The sequence below is a fragment of the Chlorocebus sabaeus genome, chromosome 15 (genome assembly GCF_047675955.1).
Source record: "Chlorocebus sabaeus isolate Y175 chromosome 15, mChlSab1.0.hap1, whole genome shotgun sequence".
NCBI classification, from domain to species: Eukaryota; Metazoa; Chordata; class Mammalia; order Primates; family Cercopithecidae; genus Chlorocebus; species Chlorocebus sabaeus.
In genome coordinates, this window is record NC_132918.1 from 69,290,314 (window position 1) to 69,309,202 (window position 18,889).

Genomic DNA, 18,889 nt, shown 5'->3' on the forward strand with positions numbered 1-18,889 from the left:
CTCCTGACCTCGTGATCCGCCCGTCTCGGCCTCCCAAAGTGCTGGGATTACAGGCTTGAGCCACCGCGCCCGGCCACAACCTTTATTTTTTAAATCAGGTTTTTTGTTTTTTGTTTTTATTGAGAGTCTCGCTCTGCTGCCCAGGCTGGAGTGCAGTGGCGTGATCTCGGCTCACGATAAACTCTGCCTCCCGGGTTCAAGAGATTCTCATGACTCAGCCTCCCGGTTAGCTGAGATTACAAGCACATGCCACCGTGCCTGCCTAATTTTTATATTTTTAGTGGAGACGGGGTTTTGCCATGTTGGCCATGCTGGTCTTGAACTCCTGACTTCAAGTGATCTGCCTGCCTCAGCCTCCCAAAGTGCTGGGATTACAGGCATGAGCCACCATGCCCAGCTTCTTCCTTATGATTTTAATAACATTTTCTTATCTCTAGCTTATTTTATTGTTAAGAGTACAGTATATAATACAACATATAAAACATGGCAATCAACTGTTTATGTTATCAGGTTTAAGGCTTCTGGTCAACAGTAAGCTATTAGTAGTTAAGTTTCTGGGGAGTCAAAAGTTATATGCAGGTTTTCAACTGACTAGGGGGGCGGTGTTGGCACCCGTAACCCCCGCACTGTTGAAGGGTCAATTGTACTGTATTTATATATGCCAGCAGCTCCCCAATTGTGGTGTGCAGATCTCATGAGGTCTCCTTTCAGGGGATCCACATGGGCAAAACTATATTCATAATAATACTAAGACATTTGCATTTTCCACTGTGTTGACATCTGTACTGATGTAGAAAAGCAATGGTGGGTAAAACTGCCGGTACCTTAGTGCAAATCAAGTCAGTGGCATTAAATGTATAGTCGCTATTAGATCCTCTCTTCACCATCTTGTGCTTGCGGTTAAAAAATAAAAAAGCCAGTTTTACTTAAGAATGTCCTTAATGAAGCAATAAAAATCACTAATTTATTAAATCTCAAGCATTGAGTATATATCTTTTCGATATTCTATGGGATTAAATGGGAACGATGCATAAAGCATTTCGGTATACAATTACAGTAACTGTCTCGAGGAAAATCTCTTGTGTGTTTTGAATTGCAAGTTGAACTAGCTGTCATTTTTAAAAATAAGAAATGACAGAAAAACTATGTATATATGATATGTGACAAACATTTTCTCAAAAATTAATAAAGGAAGCCTAGCATTTCAAGGAAAGTAACTATGATAACAGTATTTGTTGTCAATAAAATTTGAGCTTTCTGGCAAAAATCAGAATTGTATCTATCATCATGAACTTGATAGATTCCCAATACTGATGAAATTGGTAGTGATATTAACAAAAGTGATATGGAAGATTTGCTTATCTTGGTGAACCAAAATTTCCCAAATGACCAATTCATGATGCTAAAAAACTGCTTGGGTGAAAGATCCATTTAAAATGCAGGACCAATCAATGAGATTTCAATTGAGTAGAGTAAAAAGGTTCACAAATATGATTTCAGATTCTACACTGCAATAACCTTTAAGTAACCATCACTCGTTGAGTTTTAGTGAAATACCAAAGAAAAATATCCATAATTACCTGAAAAGGCTATTAAAGTATTCCTCCTACCTTTTCCAACTACACATCTGTGTGCGGCTGGATTTTCTTCATATATTTCAACTAAAACACCTCAACACAACAGATTAATTACAAAGGCAAGTGTTAATAGATATGGTAATTGCCTTCTATTAAGTTGGACATCAGAAAAGATTTTCTAAAAAGTAAATCAATGCCAGCTTTCTATTTTGAAAATAAAATTTTTCATAAAGTTATTCTAGAATATAATGAGTTTATTAGTGTCATTTAGAAAAATTAAGTAGTTTACAAATGTCTTCAGTTTCCTTTTTTTTCCTTTTTTGAGACAGGGTCTCCTAAACTGGAATGCAGTGGTGTGTTCAAGGCTCACTGAGCCTCCACCTCCCATGTGATTCTCCCACCCCAGCATCTCAAGTAACTGGGACCACAGGCGCATGCCACCATGACCACCTGGCTAATTCCTTTCTTTTTTTTCTTTTTTCTCTCTTTCTGTTTTGTTTTTAGTGGAGATGAGGTCTCAGGCTAGTCTCAAACTCCTGAGACCAAGAGATCTTCCCACCTTGGCCTCCCAAAGTCCTGAGATTACCAAACTGAGCCATCACGCCTGGCCAGTTTTAATTTCTAATACAGTAAATGTTGAAAGATATACCCACATAAACAAAAGCTGTTTGGGCTCCTCAGTAAGTTTTCGCAGGACAAACGGAGTCTAAAACCAAAAAATTTGAGAACTACTGATATAAGTATTATAATAAACACTACATAATGAATTTAACCACAATTGTTAAACATTATTTTAGAAAAATAGAAGAGAAGCAGAGCACATCGAAATGGTTAATGAGAAATGGAAATGTGGGCCAGGTGTGGTGGGCCAGGTGCAGTGGCTCACGCCTGTAATCCCAGCACTTTGGGAGGCTGAGGTGGGCGGATCACTTGAGGTCAGGGGTTCGAGACCAGCCTGGCCAACATGGTGAAACCCCGTCTCCTCTAAAAAAAAAAAAAAGAATACAAAAATTAGCCAGACGTGGTGGCACGCACCTGTAGTCCCAGCTACTCGGGAGGCTGAGACAGGAGAATTGGTTGAACCTGGGAGGCAGAAGTTGCAGTGAGCCAAGATTGTACCACTGCACTCAAGCCTGGGAGACAGAGTGAGACTCCATCTCAGAAAAAGGGAAATGTGCTTAAGTTACTTGCCAGAAATAAATGCTTTGATGATCTCTATTTACTTATCTAACACAAACATCACTTCACTCTAACCTGTAATATCTATCTTCCTTACTAAGCATGACCTCCAGAGATGGTATCTTCACCTCTGTAACCCAAGGCCTGATTACATGTATCATACAGCAAATACTAATAAAGAATTATTTGACTCAATAAATGAATAAATGAATGAGGTAGTCCAATTAACAAAATGAAGTCATACTCACCAAACGGCTGTTTCTTCCATTTTTAAAAATCTATATACAGCAGCTCTGGGAAGTCGTGTGTTTTTTTTTTTTTTTCTTTGAGATGGAGTCTCGCTCTGTCGCCAGGCTGGAGTGCAGTGGTGCGATCTCGGCTCACTGCAACCTCTGCCTCTTGTGTTCAAGTGATTCTCCTATCTCAGCCTCCTAAGTAACTGGGACTACAGGCATGCACCACTACACTCAGCAATTTTTGTATTTTTAGTAGAGACAGGGTTTCACCATGTTGGCCAGGATGGTCTTGATCTCTTGACCTCATGATCCGCCTGCCTCAGCCTCCCAAAGTGCCTGGATTACAGGCGTAAGCCATCGAGCTCGGCTTTTTTTTTTTTTTTTTTTTTTTTTTTTTTGAGACAGTCTCGCTCTGTAGCCCAGGCTGGAGTGCAGTAACACCATCTTGGCTCACTGCAACCTTGTCCTCCCAGGTTCAAGAGATCCTCCTGCCTCAGCCCCACAAGTAGCAGGATTACAGGCATCTGCTACTATGTCTGGCTAATGTTGTATTTTTACTAGAGATGAGTTTCACCATGTTAGCCAGGCTGGTCTTGAACTCCTGACCTCAGGTGATCCACCTGCCTCAGCTTCCCAAAGTGCTGGGATTACAGGCCTGAGCCACCATGCCCAGTGGAAAGTCATGTTTTCTTAAATCAGGGTTTGTATGAGTTGTAGACCACCATTCATTATGTAAATACACAGGAAATCACATATATACAAAATATATCCATATTGATCTGTCTATATTGGCCATTTCTTTCCTTACCTGTGATAACTTACAGCAGGCACTCTTGAATTTCAACAACATCAAGACTTTTTTCCCTCCTCTCTTCCTCCCTCTTAATCTCTTTTGGTCCCTCTGGATTATATCTCCCCTTTACGTACCATCAACCATCTTTAATTTAGCATGACCAACAAAAGACCCCTGACAGCTCCCAGAACCTAGAGACAAACTAGAGAAAAACAATCTTACCAATAGTATGATTTCCGTAAAGGAGCTGCTCCAAAATTGCAGTTTTCCCCACAGATAGCAATCCACAAACCACAACCTTGCAGCCCTTTCCCATCTTCTCTCAGGATATCACTGTGGAGAGAACAGAAGGTCTTTTAAATTGTATACTGCTGAAACTAACCATTTCTTTTTATTTCAGTATTTCAATTTAATATGTAACACATGCACAGGGGAAATTTTCAAATACAGTAAAGGAGATACAGAATAAGGTATAGCCTTCCAAACCCCATTCCCCAGTCTCCCATTTGCTCCCTTAGAGCAATAAGCATTATCAGTTTCTTATATATCTGACAGAGACAATGTAGATAAACATGAGACTTCAGGCCGGGCACAGTGGCTCACGCCTGTAATCCTACCACTTTGGGAGGCTGAGGCGGGCGGATCACCTGAGGTCAAGAATTCGGGACCAGCCTGGCCAACATGGTGAAACCCCGTCTCTACTAAAAATACAAAAATTAGCCAGGCATGGTGGCACATGCCTGTAGTCCCAGCTACTCAGTAGGCTGAGGCAGGAGAATCGCTTGAACCCGGGGTCGGAGGTTGCAGTGAGCCGAGATTGCGCCACTTCACTCCAGCCTGGGTGAAAGAGCCAGACTCCGTCTCAACAACAAAAAATAAATAAATAAATAAAATACATGGATAGATGTGAATACATCTTTGTTTTCAAAAAGAATAAATATATTTTATATGAAGAATATTTCAATACCGATTAAGTCTATAGGAATCCAACAGACTCTTAAATCCTTGAACGAGACTGCCTACTCATTAATATTTACCTGGAAAAATAAACATTTAAGTAAAAATTTAAGGAGGCATGAGGATAAAATTTTTAGAAAATGGACATGATTTTTCAAAGAAACATGAATGTTTATGTCAGTCTTTTCTCAGGAAGAGAAGAAACTGGATTTTGGTAGTCACGTGGTTTTTTTTTTGTTTTTTTTTTTGAGATGGAGTCTAGTTCTGTCACTCAGGCTGGAGTGCAGTGGAGAGATCTCAGTACACTGCAACCTCTGCTTCCTGAGGGCAAGCGATTCTCCTGCCTCAATCTCTCGAGTAGCTGGGATTACAGGCACCTGCCACCATGCCTGGTGAAATTTTTGTATTTTTAGTAGAGACGGGGTTTCACTGTGTTGGCCAGGATGGTCTCAAACTCCTGATCTCAAATGATCCGCCTGCCTCGGCCTCCCAAAGTGCTGTGATTACAGGCGTGAGCTACTGCGCCTGTCATGTGGGCCTTCTTCGTCATATTTCTTTTTGAGGAAGAATAGACAACGCTAGCAAAATTGCCCATGCACAGGACTTCATGACTAAAACACCAAAAGCAATGGCAATAAAAGCCAAAATAGACAAATGGGATCTAATTAAACTAAAGAGCTTCTGCACAGCAAAAGAAACTACCATCAGAGTGAACAGGCAACATACAGAATGGGAGAAAATGTTTGCAATCTACCCATCTGACAAAGGGCTAATATCTAGGACCTACAAAGAACTCAAACAAATTTACAAGAAAAAAACCAAACCCATCAAAAAGTGGGTGAAGGATATGAACAGACACTTCTCAAAAGAAGACATTTATGCAGCCAACAGACACATGAAAAAATGCTCATCATCACTGGCCATCAGAGAAATGTAAATCAAAACCACAATGAGATACCATCTCACACCAGTTAGAATGGCAATCATTAAAAAGTCAGGAAACAACAGGTGTTGGAGAGGATGTGGAGAAATAGGAACACTTTTACACTGTTGGTGGGACTGTAAACTAGTTCAGCCATTGTGGAAGACAGTGTGGCGATTCCTCAAGGATCTAGAACTAGAAATACCATTTGACCCAGCCATCCCATTACTGGGTATATACCCAAAGGATTATAAATCATGCTGCTATAAAGATAGATGCACACGTATGTTTATTTACAGCAGTATTCACAAGAGGAAAGACTTGGAACCAACCCAAATGTCCATCAATGACAGACTAGATTAAGAAAATGTGGCACACATACACCATGGAATTCTATGCAGCCATAACAATGAGTTCATGTCCTTTGTAGGGACATGGATGAAGCTAGAAACCATCATTCTGAGCTAACTATCGCAAAGAGAGAAAACCAAACACCGCATGTTCTCACTCATAGGTGAGAACTGAATAATGAAATCACTTGGACACAGGGTGGGGAACATCACACACCGAGGCCTGTTGTGGGGTCGGGGGAGCGGGGAGGGATAGCATTAGGAGATACACCTAATGTAAATGATGAGTTAATGGGTGCAGCACACCAACATGGCCCATGTATACATATGTAACAAACCTGCACGTTGTGCACGTGTACCCTAGAACTTAAAGTATAATTTTAAAATTTAAAAAAAGAGAAAAATTGCCCATGCACTTAAAACTGGAAAGAAAAGGAAAATTAACCTCTCCTAGCTTCTCAACTTATATCTAAGTAAGAACAAGGTAAGGTGATATTTCCTTCAATTTTCCTCAAGGCTTTTCTTTCCAGAAGGCAAGGTACCAGAAGTCAAGGCAGAAAGTTAAAAGGGGTCATTAAATACCACAGACAAAGAATTCAAATTTCTACATTGCTGTTTGTCATCTCCCACTACCTCCTTCTTTCCTCTAATTCTCTGCTCACCTATAAGTGACCATGCTATAAACCTGGCTAAAAGGGACACTATAATTCCTTGCAGTCAAAAACAACTGTAACGCCAGTCATGGTGGCTCACGCCTGTAATCCCAGCACTTTGGGAGGTCGAGGTGGGTGGATCACCTGAGGTCAGGAGTTGGAGACCATCCTGGCCAACATGATGAAACCCCATCTCTATTAAAAATACAAAAAATAGCTGAATGTGGTGGTGGGTGCCTGTAATCCCAGCTACTGGAGAGGCTGAGGCAGGAGAATCACTTGAACTCAGGAGGCAGAGATTTCAGTGAGCCGAAATCACGCCACTACACTCCAACTTGGGCAGCAAGAGTGAAACTCTGTCTCAAAAAAAAATAAAAATAAAAACAAACAAAAAGAGCTCTAACAATGAACTTCACGGCCAGGTGCAGTGGCTCACGCCTATAATCCCAGCACTTTGGGAGGCCACGTTGGGTGGATCATTTGAGGTGAAGAGTTCAAGACCAGCCTGGACAACATCGTGAAAACCTGTCTCTACTAAAAATACAAAAAATTAGCCAGTGTGGTGGTGGGCACCTGTAATCCCAGCTACTTGGGAGGTTGAGGTAGGAGAATTGCTTGAACCTGGGAGGCGGAGGTTGCAGTGAGCCGGGATGGCACCACTGTGCTCCAGCCTGGGCGACAGAGACTCTGTCTCAAAAAAACAAAAAAAGAAAAGAAAGTTCAAATAAGCATTCTGACAAAAGGGATGCTAGGTATCTATCTGCACTCACGTGCTCACTGGATTGTGACAGTAAAAACCCAACACGGAACGCACATGTTTTTTAGAGACCAGATCTTGCTACGCGGCCCAGGCTGGAGTGCAGTGGCTATTCACAGGTATAATCACAGTACACTACCGCCTAGAACACCTGGATTCAAGGGATCCTCCTCTGTTCACCACATCAACTACAGAATATATCTGTGTGTGTGTGTGTGTGTGTGTGTGTGTGTGTGTGTGTCACCTAGGCTGAAGTGCAGTGGCACAGTCTCGGCTCACTGCAACCTCCGCCTCCTGACTTCAAGCGATTCTCCTGCCTCAACCTCCCAAGTAGCTGGGATTACAGGCACATGCCACCACACCTGGCTAATTTTTGTATTTTTAGTAGATTTCACCATGTTGGCCAAGCTGGTCTTGAACTCCTGACCTCAAGTGATCCGCTGGCCTCAGCCTCCCAAAGTGCAGAATATATCTTAATGGTGGCAGTATAGTAGTTGTATTTGCACACATGTGTGCTGCACAGCAATACTGTCTTCTACTAACACTGGAAACATTATGCCACAAATAAATTTCAAGTCTTCTCTACTGTATCTTCTCAATCTGTAATTTTTTTATGACCCAAATCACCCACAACACTAATCTCATATAAAAAATTTTAATGCTGCCATTTTTGTAGCATAGTAATAACGCAGTATTTCTTTTCAGAGTAGTACACTGCATTTTACCAATAGACAACCAGCCATCAGTTACATAATACAACCATTATTTCCTTGGTGGCACGCTTCAGATTCTAAATCTTCTGAGAATATTAACCACTGGCTTCCATGAGAACCACTTTTTTTAGGGGACTTTCTTTTCTTTATATATTTTCAACCTAACTGTAATAGAAAACTTCTCAGCCTTTATTTATAAGGGCAGAGCATTATGTAACACTGATCATCTACGGTATGTATGGTATTTCCGTCATCCGCAACAACAGCCTATTTTAAAAGGTTTTCTACAGATACCTCTGAATTTATGATAAATTTAATGTCACTTCATTGATCAAAGGACTCTCCTCTCTGCCTATTGTGATTTCTTTACAAGTTATGATACCACTGTATCTTTCTTTAGGAAGATTTTTTTTTAAATAATAGCTAAATTTTAAAAGAAACTGCCATGTAGGCACATGAGAAGAGTTTGAAAAAGAAAGAAACTCCTAGAGGATGGGACAAATGATGACAGACAGCATAATTCTGTCAGAAAAGGCTGCTGTTGGAATTTAAATCCAAATTTCTCTATTGTTATTTCTATTTCTCTGAAAATCTCTTACCCTCAGTGGAATTTCTAAGTATCAATTTTTACTACTCTCCCTTTCCTGTTCAACTGAAAAAATACGCCTTTATCCACACATTATGCCAATCTTCAAAAACACTCAAAAGAGGCCGGGTGCAGTGGCTCACGTCTGTAATCTCTATGCTTTGGAAGGCCAAGGTGGGTGGACTGCTTGAGCCAGGAGTTCGAGACTGGCCTGGGCCCCACATCGGGACCCTGTCTCTTTGAGTTTATATACGCATAAACTCAAAAGGGCAGGCATACACTGTAGCTGAGTGAAGCGGGCAGCTTTAAGGAAAAAAACACCCAATGATTAACAGCAACAGGCCCTCTGTAAAAAAGAGGCAAATATGAGTGCTAGGGACTACAGCAAACTGGAAAAATCTGACACCAACAGAAACCTGAGACATTCAGATATCAAGCTTTCCAAGTACCTTTGGAAGTAATGTTACTATATCTGCTTTAAAAGTAGCACACTGCAGGCCGCGCGCGGTGGCTCACGCCTGTTATCCCAGCACTTTGGGAGGCTGAGGCAGGTGGATCACGAGGTCAGGAGATCGAGACCATCCTAGCTAACATGGTGAAACCCTGTCTTTACCAAAAATACAAAAAATTAGGCGGGGCCTGCAGTGAGCCGAGATCACGTCACTGCAGTCCAGCCTGGGAGACAGAGCACGACTCCGTCTCAAAAAAAAAAAAGTAGTACACTACAAATGTACTTTGATCACTCATTGATGATTATCAGGATAATATAATTATCAGGATAACAGGATAAACAGACAACGTTTGCTAAAAATTATACATTGTTTTGTATTGTGTGTGTATATTAATAAATTGGGGAGTTCACTTTGACATCACCAAAGAAGTCTTCATCATGGGCAAACAGTAAAAGTAACTGAATAAAGGTAGCTCAGAACACTAGCTAAGGATTTTAAGCATTTTTTGGAAGGAAAGCAAAGAGATAGAACAGACCTTATTAAATATTTTACACTATCAAAAAGAAAACAAAGACGAAAAGATAAGTGTGATTAATCAAAGCATGGGTGAATATTGTAGGTTCCTGGTTGCCTTCTAAATAGGAAACAATACTACTACATAAAGCAAATGAGTGCCTTGCTACCATCAATTACAAAGCTAAGAATTCTTTAAAAAATAATTAACATTTTGAATAAATAGCACATAAACAAAAATATTTTCTATATATGATCACTATGGCAGGAACTCACATTACAAATAACTGGTTCTCATGCTTAGATATTTTCAGATTTACAAACAAAAACTACTAAAAGTTTGGTTCTTAAAGCACTTATAATTAAATAATTCCTAAACACAATAAATGCACACCACTTCCTGTGAAATATACAAAGGTGGTCATCTGCAGTACCCTGAATGGGCACTGAATCCCATGAACCGATCCTGGGGTAACCAAGCCTCTTACTTAAATCTAGGTTTCAAGAATTTGAAAGGCTCTGTACTACATGGATCACCTTTAGGTTCCTTTCAACACTGTGATGCTATGATATTAGAAGTTGCTTATCCAGAGAACACACCAACACTAAGGTGAACACAAAAAACAGTAGTTACAGCTACTTGTCATATCCCTACCCTAAGAAACTGGGCAATAAAATTCAATCTGTGACCTATTATACCTCATCTGATGTAAATTACTAAGAGAACGTGCTTAATAGGCAAGATCCAGGGCAGTCTTAAATACTTATTGCTTTATTTTCCAGGCTAATCAATAATGTTGCTAGAGAATAAATACAACTTCCTCTCTCCAACTTGAGGCTAAAAAAAAAAAAAAACAGAATAAATATGTGACCTGGTCCATTCCTGTGAAATGCTTTGTCAACATTCTCTTTGAAAAGCCATCAGAAAAAGCTCCCCAAAACTGTTGGTGCTTCTGTTTTTCTATGTAAGTGGGTCATTCTACTGTTATAAGTAAAACACAACTTTCTGACACAACCAGAAAAACAATACCAAAACACTGTTAACATCATAGGAGAGATGTCATAAATCTCTAAAAATACTGTCATGTGGGGAAACCACCCACACTGTGTATTTACTTATGTCAACATTATGCATGGTGTGGGATACTTTCCCTTATCCATATATGAATACATTTACATACATAAAAATATATTCAACAGGTTTTGCACACAATATTGCACAAAATAAAATGTAATAAGCAGATTCTAGCTTACCATTCTTTTATTCATTTACCAAACATTTAGTGAGGGCCTACCATCACGCCAGCTATCAGGGACAAACTAGGGGGCAAAAACAGAAATCATCCCTTGTCTTCAGGAATCTCAAAATCAACTGGAAACACAAATCCGAATCTTGTAAAACTGTTAACTGAGAAACTACAAATTGAGAAACAAAACTGCAAACCTGATTGATAAATTAGCAGTGATTATTCACACTACTAGAATCTTTTTTCCAAATGATTCATCTAACTTTTTAAATTTTATTTTTACTGCTCCTTACGGAGCTGGACTACGCCCCTAGGCAGTGCGCCTAGAGTAGCGCATTCAACTTTTTAGTCAGTCATTCTCACTGTTGAAATACATACAGGGCTGCACTGCTTACCATTTTCATCACTACTGAAGTGGTCTGGGTGAGGCACCGCGTTCTCTCACCTGGTCTCTCAAAGACATTGTAATCCCCCAAACCTGTGAATATGTTACTTTACATACTCATACAAGAATTTTGCGGGTGTGATTAAGAACTTCCATATGAAGATATTGTCCTGAATTATCTAGGTGGGCCCAATGTAATCACAAGTGTCTTTATAAGAAAGACACAGGAGTGCTGGAGAGGGCAGAGGGTGTGACTGGAAGACGCTCTTTTGCTGGCTGTGAAGATGAAGGAAGAAGTCAGGAACCAAGGAACTCAGGCAGGCTTCATTAGGTGGAAAAGCCAAGGAATAAATGTATGTTCCCCTAGTACCTCCAGAAAGAACACAACCCTACTGACACTTTGGTTTTAGCCTAGTGAGATTTACAGATTTACAGACCTAGTCTGATCTACAGACTAAAAGACAGCAAATTTGCATTGTTAGTAACCAAAAAAGTTGCTGAAATTTGTTACAGGAGCAATGGAAGACTAATACAATTTCCTAAGTAGTCTCTCTGCTTCCATTTTTGCTCTCCCTTTAGCCTCAAAAGGAGCAATCCAAATTATCTTTTTAAAATTTTAGCACGCCATATGAAGTCATCCTTCTGTTCAAAACCTTACAATGAAATCCAAAGTCCATGTAAGACCCTCACCTCTCTGACATCATTTCCCACTTTCTCCTACTGTGAAGTTCAGCCACACTGCTTCCCTGCTGCTCCTCTACTAACCTTGCATGCTCCAGTCTTGGCACTCTTCCCTCTGCCTGAATCAGACCCCTACTCTTACTCCCAGACTCCTATCCTTGAGGTCCTTTCTTAAATGGTACCTTCTCTAAAAGACAACCTGGACATTCCATCCCACATTGCAAGCCCCACCTCCTAACACTCCCTCATCACTTCCCTCCCCTTACCGTTTTTCCTTAGCATTTACCACCAAACCCAATACAAAGCTTACTTCTGCTTACTGCTCGTTTCCAAGAAGGCCAAAATTTCTGCATTGTTTGCTGCTGCATCCCTAGCAACTACGCCTGGCACATATTAGACACTTAATAAATATTTGTTGACTCAATCAATGTACCAGATGGAGACACTTAAAAACGTAAAGCTGTGATTTAAAAAGAAAGAAAAATATGAGGTAGGAAAAAAGATAATCAAAACCGCTACGATTAAGAGATAACGATTCTTTTAAGCCTTTGCCACATTCGAACGCAGAATCTGGAAGGAAATTAAAACCACATGACTATATCAAAAATGAAAATATTCGGGAGAAGCAAAATAAGCCAGTAACCTATTTCTTAATTTAAAAACAACAACAAAAACAAAAAACAAAAAACAAAAAACCGCAACGCAAAATGCCAGCATTTTCTCGGCATTTCTTCCCTAAAACATTCACACCTGCCAAACAGGTCTTGGCAAATAAACATTTGCTTTTCTGAAAAACTGTGGTTCTGATGGTAGCAATTTTGGGACGAAATCCGTATGCAGAAAAAGCGCCGAGCCGCCCGCAATCCACCCAGTCCGCGACCCTTTTTTAGGACAAAATCCCTGGGAGCTAGGGCCTGCGGGAGCTTCACGCAGTCTAGAGCTGAAGGGACACAGCGAGCGCCCCCACCTGCGACGCCCCTACTCCGTGAAGGCCTCCCTGGGGGGCTGGCGAAGCGTCGCGGGGTCTCTCAGCGCAGCGCTGGGACCCAGATTTCTGCGCCCGTCGTGCGGGGGCCAGAGAGCGACAGCGCAGCGCGGAGACGCAGAGACTCCGCGGGAAGAGAGCCCGCGGTGCGTGAAATAAACCTGTTCTCTCCTCTGACCTCAAAGACAGCGGCTCACCGGGGTACGCGGTCACCGGCTTTGGAACCTGGACCCCAATTTGCCTCTTCTCGTGGCGGGACAGTCAACGACGCTCGCTTACCGACGCCTCGCCGCCAACTCTCTCACCCCTGGCCGCTCAGGCTGGAATCCTGCGGGGCAGGGGGCGGGACAATAGGGGCGGCTGCGCCCCACTCGGCAGAACTCCGCCCACCAGGCGCGATGCTGGAACTACATGTCCCATGAGGCTCTGGGAGGCCGCAGTTTTCCACCGGAAAGAGGTTGGCTGAGGTGGGGGAGGAGCCCAAAAGGGATTGTGGGAGTACAGCTCTTTCCTTTCCGTCTGGCGGCAGCCATCAGGTAGGCTGCGTTGGAGATCTTTGCTCTTCCATCCGCCGTTGATCGTCTTCCTCTTCAGCCATCCAGGCCCGGGGACCCTGCGTCCTCCGAGATAGGTCTCCCTCCTGTGCGGCCAGAGTTTGGTCAGGATGCGGGACAGCGAGGGGGTGGAGAGGCGGCCCCCGGGGCGGGTTGAACGAAGATGTGATGGCGGCGCGAATTCGAGCTGGGCCGGGATCCTGGAGGAGGCGTGGGGCTGACGAATGGGGCGCCCGGGACAAGGCAGCCTAAAGAGAGGCTGCTGGTTGGGTGGGGTAGATGCATTTTCCTCGAGAGTTAATCCTCGGCGGCCGCAGCAGTACGTTGCCCTGTTGTGTCAGAGGCATCTCCTTGCAGGTTCCCCTTGGGGACGCCGCCTGCCGCAGCCACCCGCCCCCTTGGTGCTCACCTCTGGCTCTGTTCATTCACCCCACCAAAACGTGCCGAGCTCCCCCCCGGGGTTGCGGAGGTGACTGAACGCGGCTCCGTGGGCGCATTGGTGGGGGTTGGGCTAGCTGTCCCCGGCAGTTGGTGCAGAGCCATTTTCATTCCCGGCGGTTTCCTTGTGCTTGTTGGGGAACTAAGATGGACGAGTAGGGTCGTCTTATTGTACTTCAAACGGATGATATTTAATACCCGGTTTGATTTCATAGGTAAGCCAAGATGGGTGCATACAAGTACATCCAGGAGCTATGGAGAAAGAAGCAGTCTGATGTCATGCGCTTTCTTCTGAGGGTCCGCTGCTGGCAGTACCGCCAGCTCTCTGCTCTCCACAGGGCTCCCCGCCCCACCCGGCCTGATAAAGCGCGCCGACTGGGCTACAAGGCCAAGCAAGGTACGTGATCGACTGCCTGGATGCTAGGATAAAATTATATTCCAGGAAAGTTGGAAACCAGCTGGTAGGAAAACACTGCTGCCCCAGTGTCTGTCTTCTCGTAGGGCTTTGGCAGAATAGAGCTAGCAACACTGGTCAGTTACTTTATGGACTTGTTGTCTAAAGTGGCAAGTGCGTCAAAGGTTGCAAATCTGGATGAGTTCAGACTAAAGCAAACAGTGTGTCTCCCTGTGTGAGTAACCTAAAGTACATTGACAGACTGGGATGTGTTTTATTTTTTTCCATTATATAGCATTAACTTACTATTGAAGTATTTTTGGTGGAGTGTTAATGACAAGCCATTGAGTCTTAAGCCTGATGGGCTTCCTATAAAATCACTAATTTTGTGTGTGTGTGTGTGTGTAGGTTACGTTATATATAGGATTCGTGTTCGCCGTGGTGGCCGAAAACGCCCAGTTCCTAAGGGTGCAACTTACGGCAAGCCTGTCCATCATGGTGTTAACCAGCTAAAGTTTGCTCGGAGCCTTCAGTCCGTTGCAGAGGTAAATGGTTTTGAGTAGCAGTTATATTGAATGCTGCCTGGGGACGGTGGGAGAGACATTTAAGCAACTTTTCTGATTGTACTTAACGTGAATTGTCTCGTGTATAAAATAGGGTTTGTGATTTTTACTAATCTTGGTAAAGAGTAATTGCTTGAAAGACTTGTAATTCTATTATAAATGCGTGTGTATATACTGGAAGTACTTGTGGAACCTAAGCTTTAAAGGCAAGAATATGCAGAAGAGACCAAATGTGGCCTGCACAGCCTAAAATATATACTAGATATTTGTAAAGCTAAACGTTGCTGAGCTCTCAGTTGTATTGGAAAAAGATAAGGTCCTCAAACCCTAAATGTTGTTACCCAGATATTAGTAAGGACTGGAGTATTAAGAGGGAATGATGTGTTTCAGTCTATATGTGTGTGTTGTTTTAGCAAGTTTACTTTATCTCATTATACTTGTGATAGTCTAGGGAGAAATGCTTCGTAAATACTTGAGTAGTAAAAGACTCCTGTCTGGTGGTGAACTAGAGTTGAGAATTAAAATTCTTTCTGACTCGCTGCTATAGGCAATGTGGGAGACTGACATTGACCTTTTTTCCTATTCTAGGAGCGAGCTGGACGCCACTGTGGGGCTCTGAGAGTCCTGAATTCTTACTGGGTTGGAGAAGATTCCACATACAAATTTTTTGAGGTTATCCTCATTGATCCATTCCATAAAGCTATCAGAAGAAATCCTGACACCCAATGGATCACCAAACCAGTCCACAAGCACAGGGAGATGCGTGGGCTGACATCTGCAGGCCGAAAGAGCCGTGGCCTTGGAAAGGGCCATAAATTCCACCACACTATTGGTGGTTCTCGCCGGGCAGCTTGGAGAAGGCGCAATACTCTCCAGCTCCACCGTTACCGCTAATATAAGTAAAGTTTGTAAAATTCATACCTAATAAACAATTTAGGACAGTCATGTCTGCTTACAGGTGTTATTTGTCTGTTAAAACTAGTCTGCAGATTGTTTCTTGAATGCTTTGTCAAATTAAGAAAGTTAAAGTGCAATAATGTTTGAAGACAATAAGTGGTGGTGTATCTTGTTTCTAATAAGATAAACTTTTTTGTCTTTATCTTATTAGGGAGTTGTATGTCAGTGTATAAAACATACTGTGGTATAATAGGTTTAAAATAAATTCTTTAAGAGAACTGAAACTAGCCCTGTAGATTTGTCTGGTGCATGTGATGAAACCTGCAGCTTTGTTGGTGATGGCAATGCTCTGCTGGTTTACTTTCAAGTGGCTGGGTTTTTTTAGTTTGACAGGTACAGACTTTTTTAACTGGGCTTTAGAAAATCTGGGTTAGCCTGAAGAAAATTGCTTCCGCCTCCATAGTACCATTTTAAATTCACATAAAAAAGGTGAAAGCTCCTGGTTCAGTGCTGTGGCTTCATGTAATTCAATGATTAGTGGTAGTGGTATTAACACTGGTGTGTGTTGAAATTGAATGTGAGATAAAATTAGCCTTAAGATTGGTAAGCTAGCAATGAATGCTAGGGTGGGAAGCTGGTAAGCCAGTGGCCATTAGATAAATACCTTTCAAGTGTGAGAAGTCAATCCTAAAATATTTAACTGTAATGCTAATTGTGATCATTATGAACCCCTTCAGTCACCTTAGAGGGAAAAGTAGTTGGCTATAAGTACCTCATTCTTAGTCCAGTCAGTCTTAAAAACATCTTGGGTTACCCATTCTGTGCACTCCCATAGGCTACAGAAAAGGTCATAAGCGCATGGTTTGCAACCGTATGTGTTTTGTGCAGTTCTCTTGTTCCTGGCCAAACTACCCTAAAAATCCTTACCATTCCACAAAGTTGGGCCATCATTTGTGCTCCCACTTTGAGTATACCACCACATTGCATTTCCGTTTCAGTCATGTCTTCCAGGAGACTAGACTGTTTCCCAGGGTGGACTTGAGTATAAAGAAAAGGTAGACAAGGAATTGCCCAATTCTAAATTCTGACTTTACTGACTTAAATCTAAATGCTCGCTTCTCTGAACCAATTTTCTCCGATCTTCTCTAGGGGTCTCAAAAGGCTCAGTTAGTTGAATTCCAGGAAGTACTCCTAGCAAGTTCATAGAAGTTCTTGAGACCTAAATTTCTTCACACACACAAAAAAAGATCTTAAGTCATACATTTTTATTGTGTAGAAGTTGTTCAACTAAAGGAATAAATGTCTATTAAACTAAAAGAAATGGACTTTCTGTTATTTTTTGTCTTCTAGTGCTAATGTACTTTAAAGCAAACCAAATACCCTAGCCAGCAAAAAGGCATCAAAATGTGATTATAGAAATAGCATAATTTGAGGTAGCATAAAATGTACTTACTCTCTCAGTTCTTTGATCATTGCATGAATTAAGTTTTTATCTAAAACTGTTCAGCTGGGTGCGGTGGCTCAGGCTTGTAATCCCAGCACTTTGGGAGACAGGCTGGAGGATTTGTTGAGGCCAGCCTGGGCAGCATAGTGAGACCTCTACTTAAAAACAAAAACAACTTACACATGGCTAATTTGGGAAAGAGAAAGGGTTCGGGCCAAAGGTCAGCATTGTCTGTCTACAAGAAAACCTTGTTCCTGTCCTTGCTACCCTACAGTTTAATCTCCACACAGTAGCCCAAGGGATTCTATTAAATTGATCACGGCACTCCTGTGCAAAAAAATCAAAAGTCCTCATAATAGCTTTCATGATCTTCCCACTTTCTATGTGTGACCTTATGTCCTATTGCTGTCCTCACCCCAGGCTCCTTGCTGTTCTTCAAATACACCAAACACTTCTAATACCTTTATGATGGGAAAACGTTATTCCAATATTAAGGATCACTTTATTAGCTATGCCCTGACCACCCCACAATGTGTTCCCATTTGCTTTACTATTTCTGTAATGGCATGTAATTCACACAGCAACATTGATTATTCAGTTTTTTTGTTTTTTTTTTTTTCAGATGGAGTCTCACTCTCACCCAGCTGTGAGTGCAGTGGGGCAATCACGGCTCACTGCAACCTCTGTCTCCTGGGTTTGAGCGATTCTCCTGCCTCAGCCTTCCAAATAGCCAGGACTACAGGCACACACCGCCACGCCCAGCTAACTTTTGTATTTTTAGTAGAGACGGGGTTTCACCATGTTGGCCAAACTGGTCTTGAACTCCTGACCTCAAGTGATCCACCTGCCTTGGCCTCCCAAAGTGCTGGAATTACAGGCATGAGCCACCACACCGGGCCCAAATTTTCTTTAGTAATAACAACAATTGGCTGGGCGTGGTAGCTCACACCTGTAATCCCAACACTTTTGGAAACCAAGGTGGGCTTGAGCTCATGAGTTAGAGACCAGCCTGAGCAACGTGGTGAGAGCCCATCTCACAGAAAATAAATAAATTAGCCGGGCATGGTGTTGCACACCTGTAGCCTCCGAAATCACACCACTGCACTCCATCCTGGGTGACAGAGCCAGAACTTGTCTCAAAAAAAATAACAATTGGTTTTTTATAATCCCAAAAGGTGCAGTTACTAGTATAAATCCTTTTTTGCCAATGAGGAAACACAAAGATGAAGCAACTTGCTTAAAGTCATACAGTGACAGACTGAATTCAAATCCTATACACTTAAAGTTTATTTTCTTTTTCTTTTTTTTGAGATGGAGTCTCACTCTGTCGCAAGGCTGGAGTACAGTGGCACGATCTCAGCTCACTGCAACCTGCGCCTCCCGGGTTCAAGTGATTCTCCTGCCTCCGTCTCCTGAGTAGCTGGGACTACAGGCGCACACCACCACACCCAGCTAATTTTTGTATTTTTAGTAGAGACGGGGTTTCACCATGTTGGCCATGTTGGCCAGGATGGTCTCGAACTCCTGACCTCAGGTGATCCTCCCACCTCGGCCTCCCAAAGTGCCAGGATTACAGTTGGCCACTGTGCCCAGCCAACTCAAAGTTTTTGTTA

General features: G+C 42.3%; 2 protein-coding genes across 7 annotated transcripts in view; one reads left to right on the forward strand and one right to left on the reverse strand.

The window, feature by feature from the left end:
* The window catches only part of NKIRAS1 (NFKB inhibitor interacting Ras like 1), a 30,470-nt gene extending 17,096 nt beyond the window's left edge, over positions 1 to 13,374 (reverse strand). The window contains exons 1-2 of one of the 3 annotated variants that reach the window (XM_008009286.3): positions 13,266 to 13,374; positions 4,008 to 4,118 (exon numbers count right to left, since the gene is read on the reverse strand). In XM_008009286.3, the coding sequence (XP_008007477.1) occupies positions 4,008 to 4,101 (94 nt within the window). In that variant the 5' untranslated portion in view covers positions 4,102 to 4,118; positions 13,266 to 13,374. Of the gene's footprint in view, positions 1 to 4,007; positions 4,119 to 13,164 lie in introns of all 3 variants that reach the window. The other 2 variants (XM_008009284.3, XM_008009285.3) reach the window with 2 other exon arrangements.
* A 63-nt stretch (positions 13,375 to 13,437) lies between these two features.
* On the forward strand, positions 13,438 to 16,116 carry RPL15 (ribosomal protein L15). 4 transcript variants are annotated; one of them, XM_008009289.3, is made up of 4 exons: positions 13,438 to 13,522; positions 14,194 to 14,375; positions 14,781 to 14,917; positions 15,524 to 16,116. In XM_008009289.3, exons 2-4 carry the CDS (start codon positions 14,204 to 14,206, stop codon positions 15,827 to 15,829), a joined length of 615 nt encoding a protein of 204 aa, XP_008007480.1. In that variant the 5' UTR covers positions 13,438 to 13,522; positions 14,194 to 14,203; the 3' UTR covers positions 15,830 to 16,116. The 4 variants fall into 4 exon arrangements, with proteins under 4 accessions (XP_008007480.1, XP_008007479.1, XP_072879742.1 ...); XM_008009288.3 differs by having other exon boundaries at positions 13,447 to 13,644; XM_073023641.1 differs by having other exon boundaries at positions 13,497 to 13,617.
* Positions 16,117 to 18,889: the final 2,773 nt, after the last annotated feature.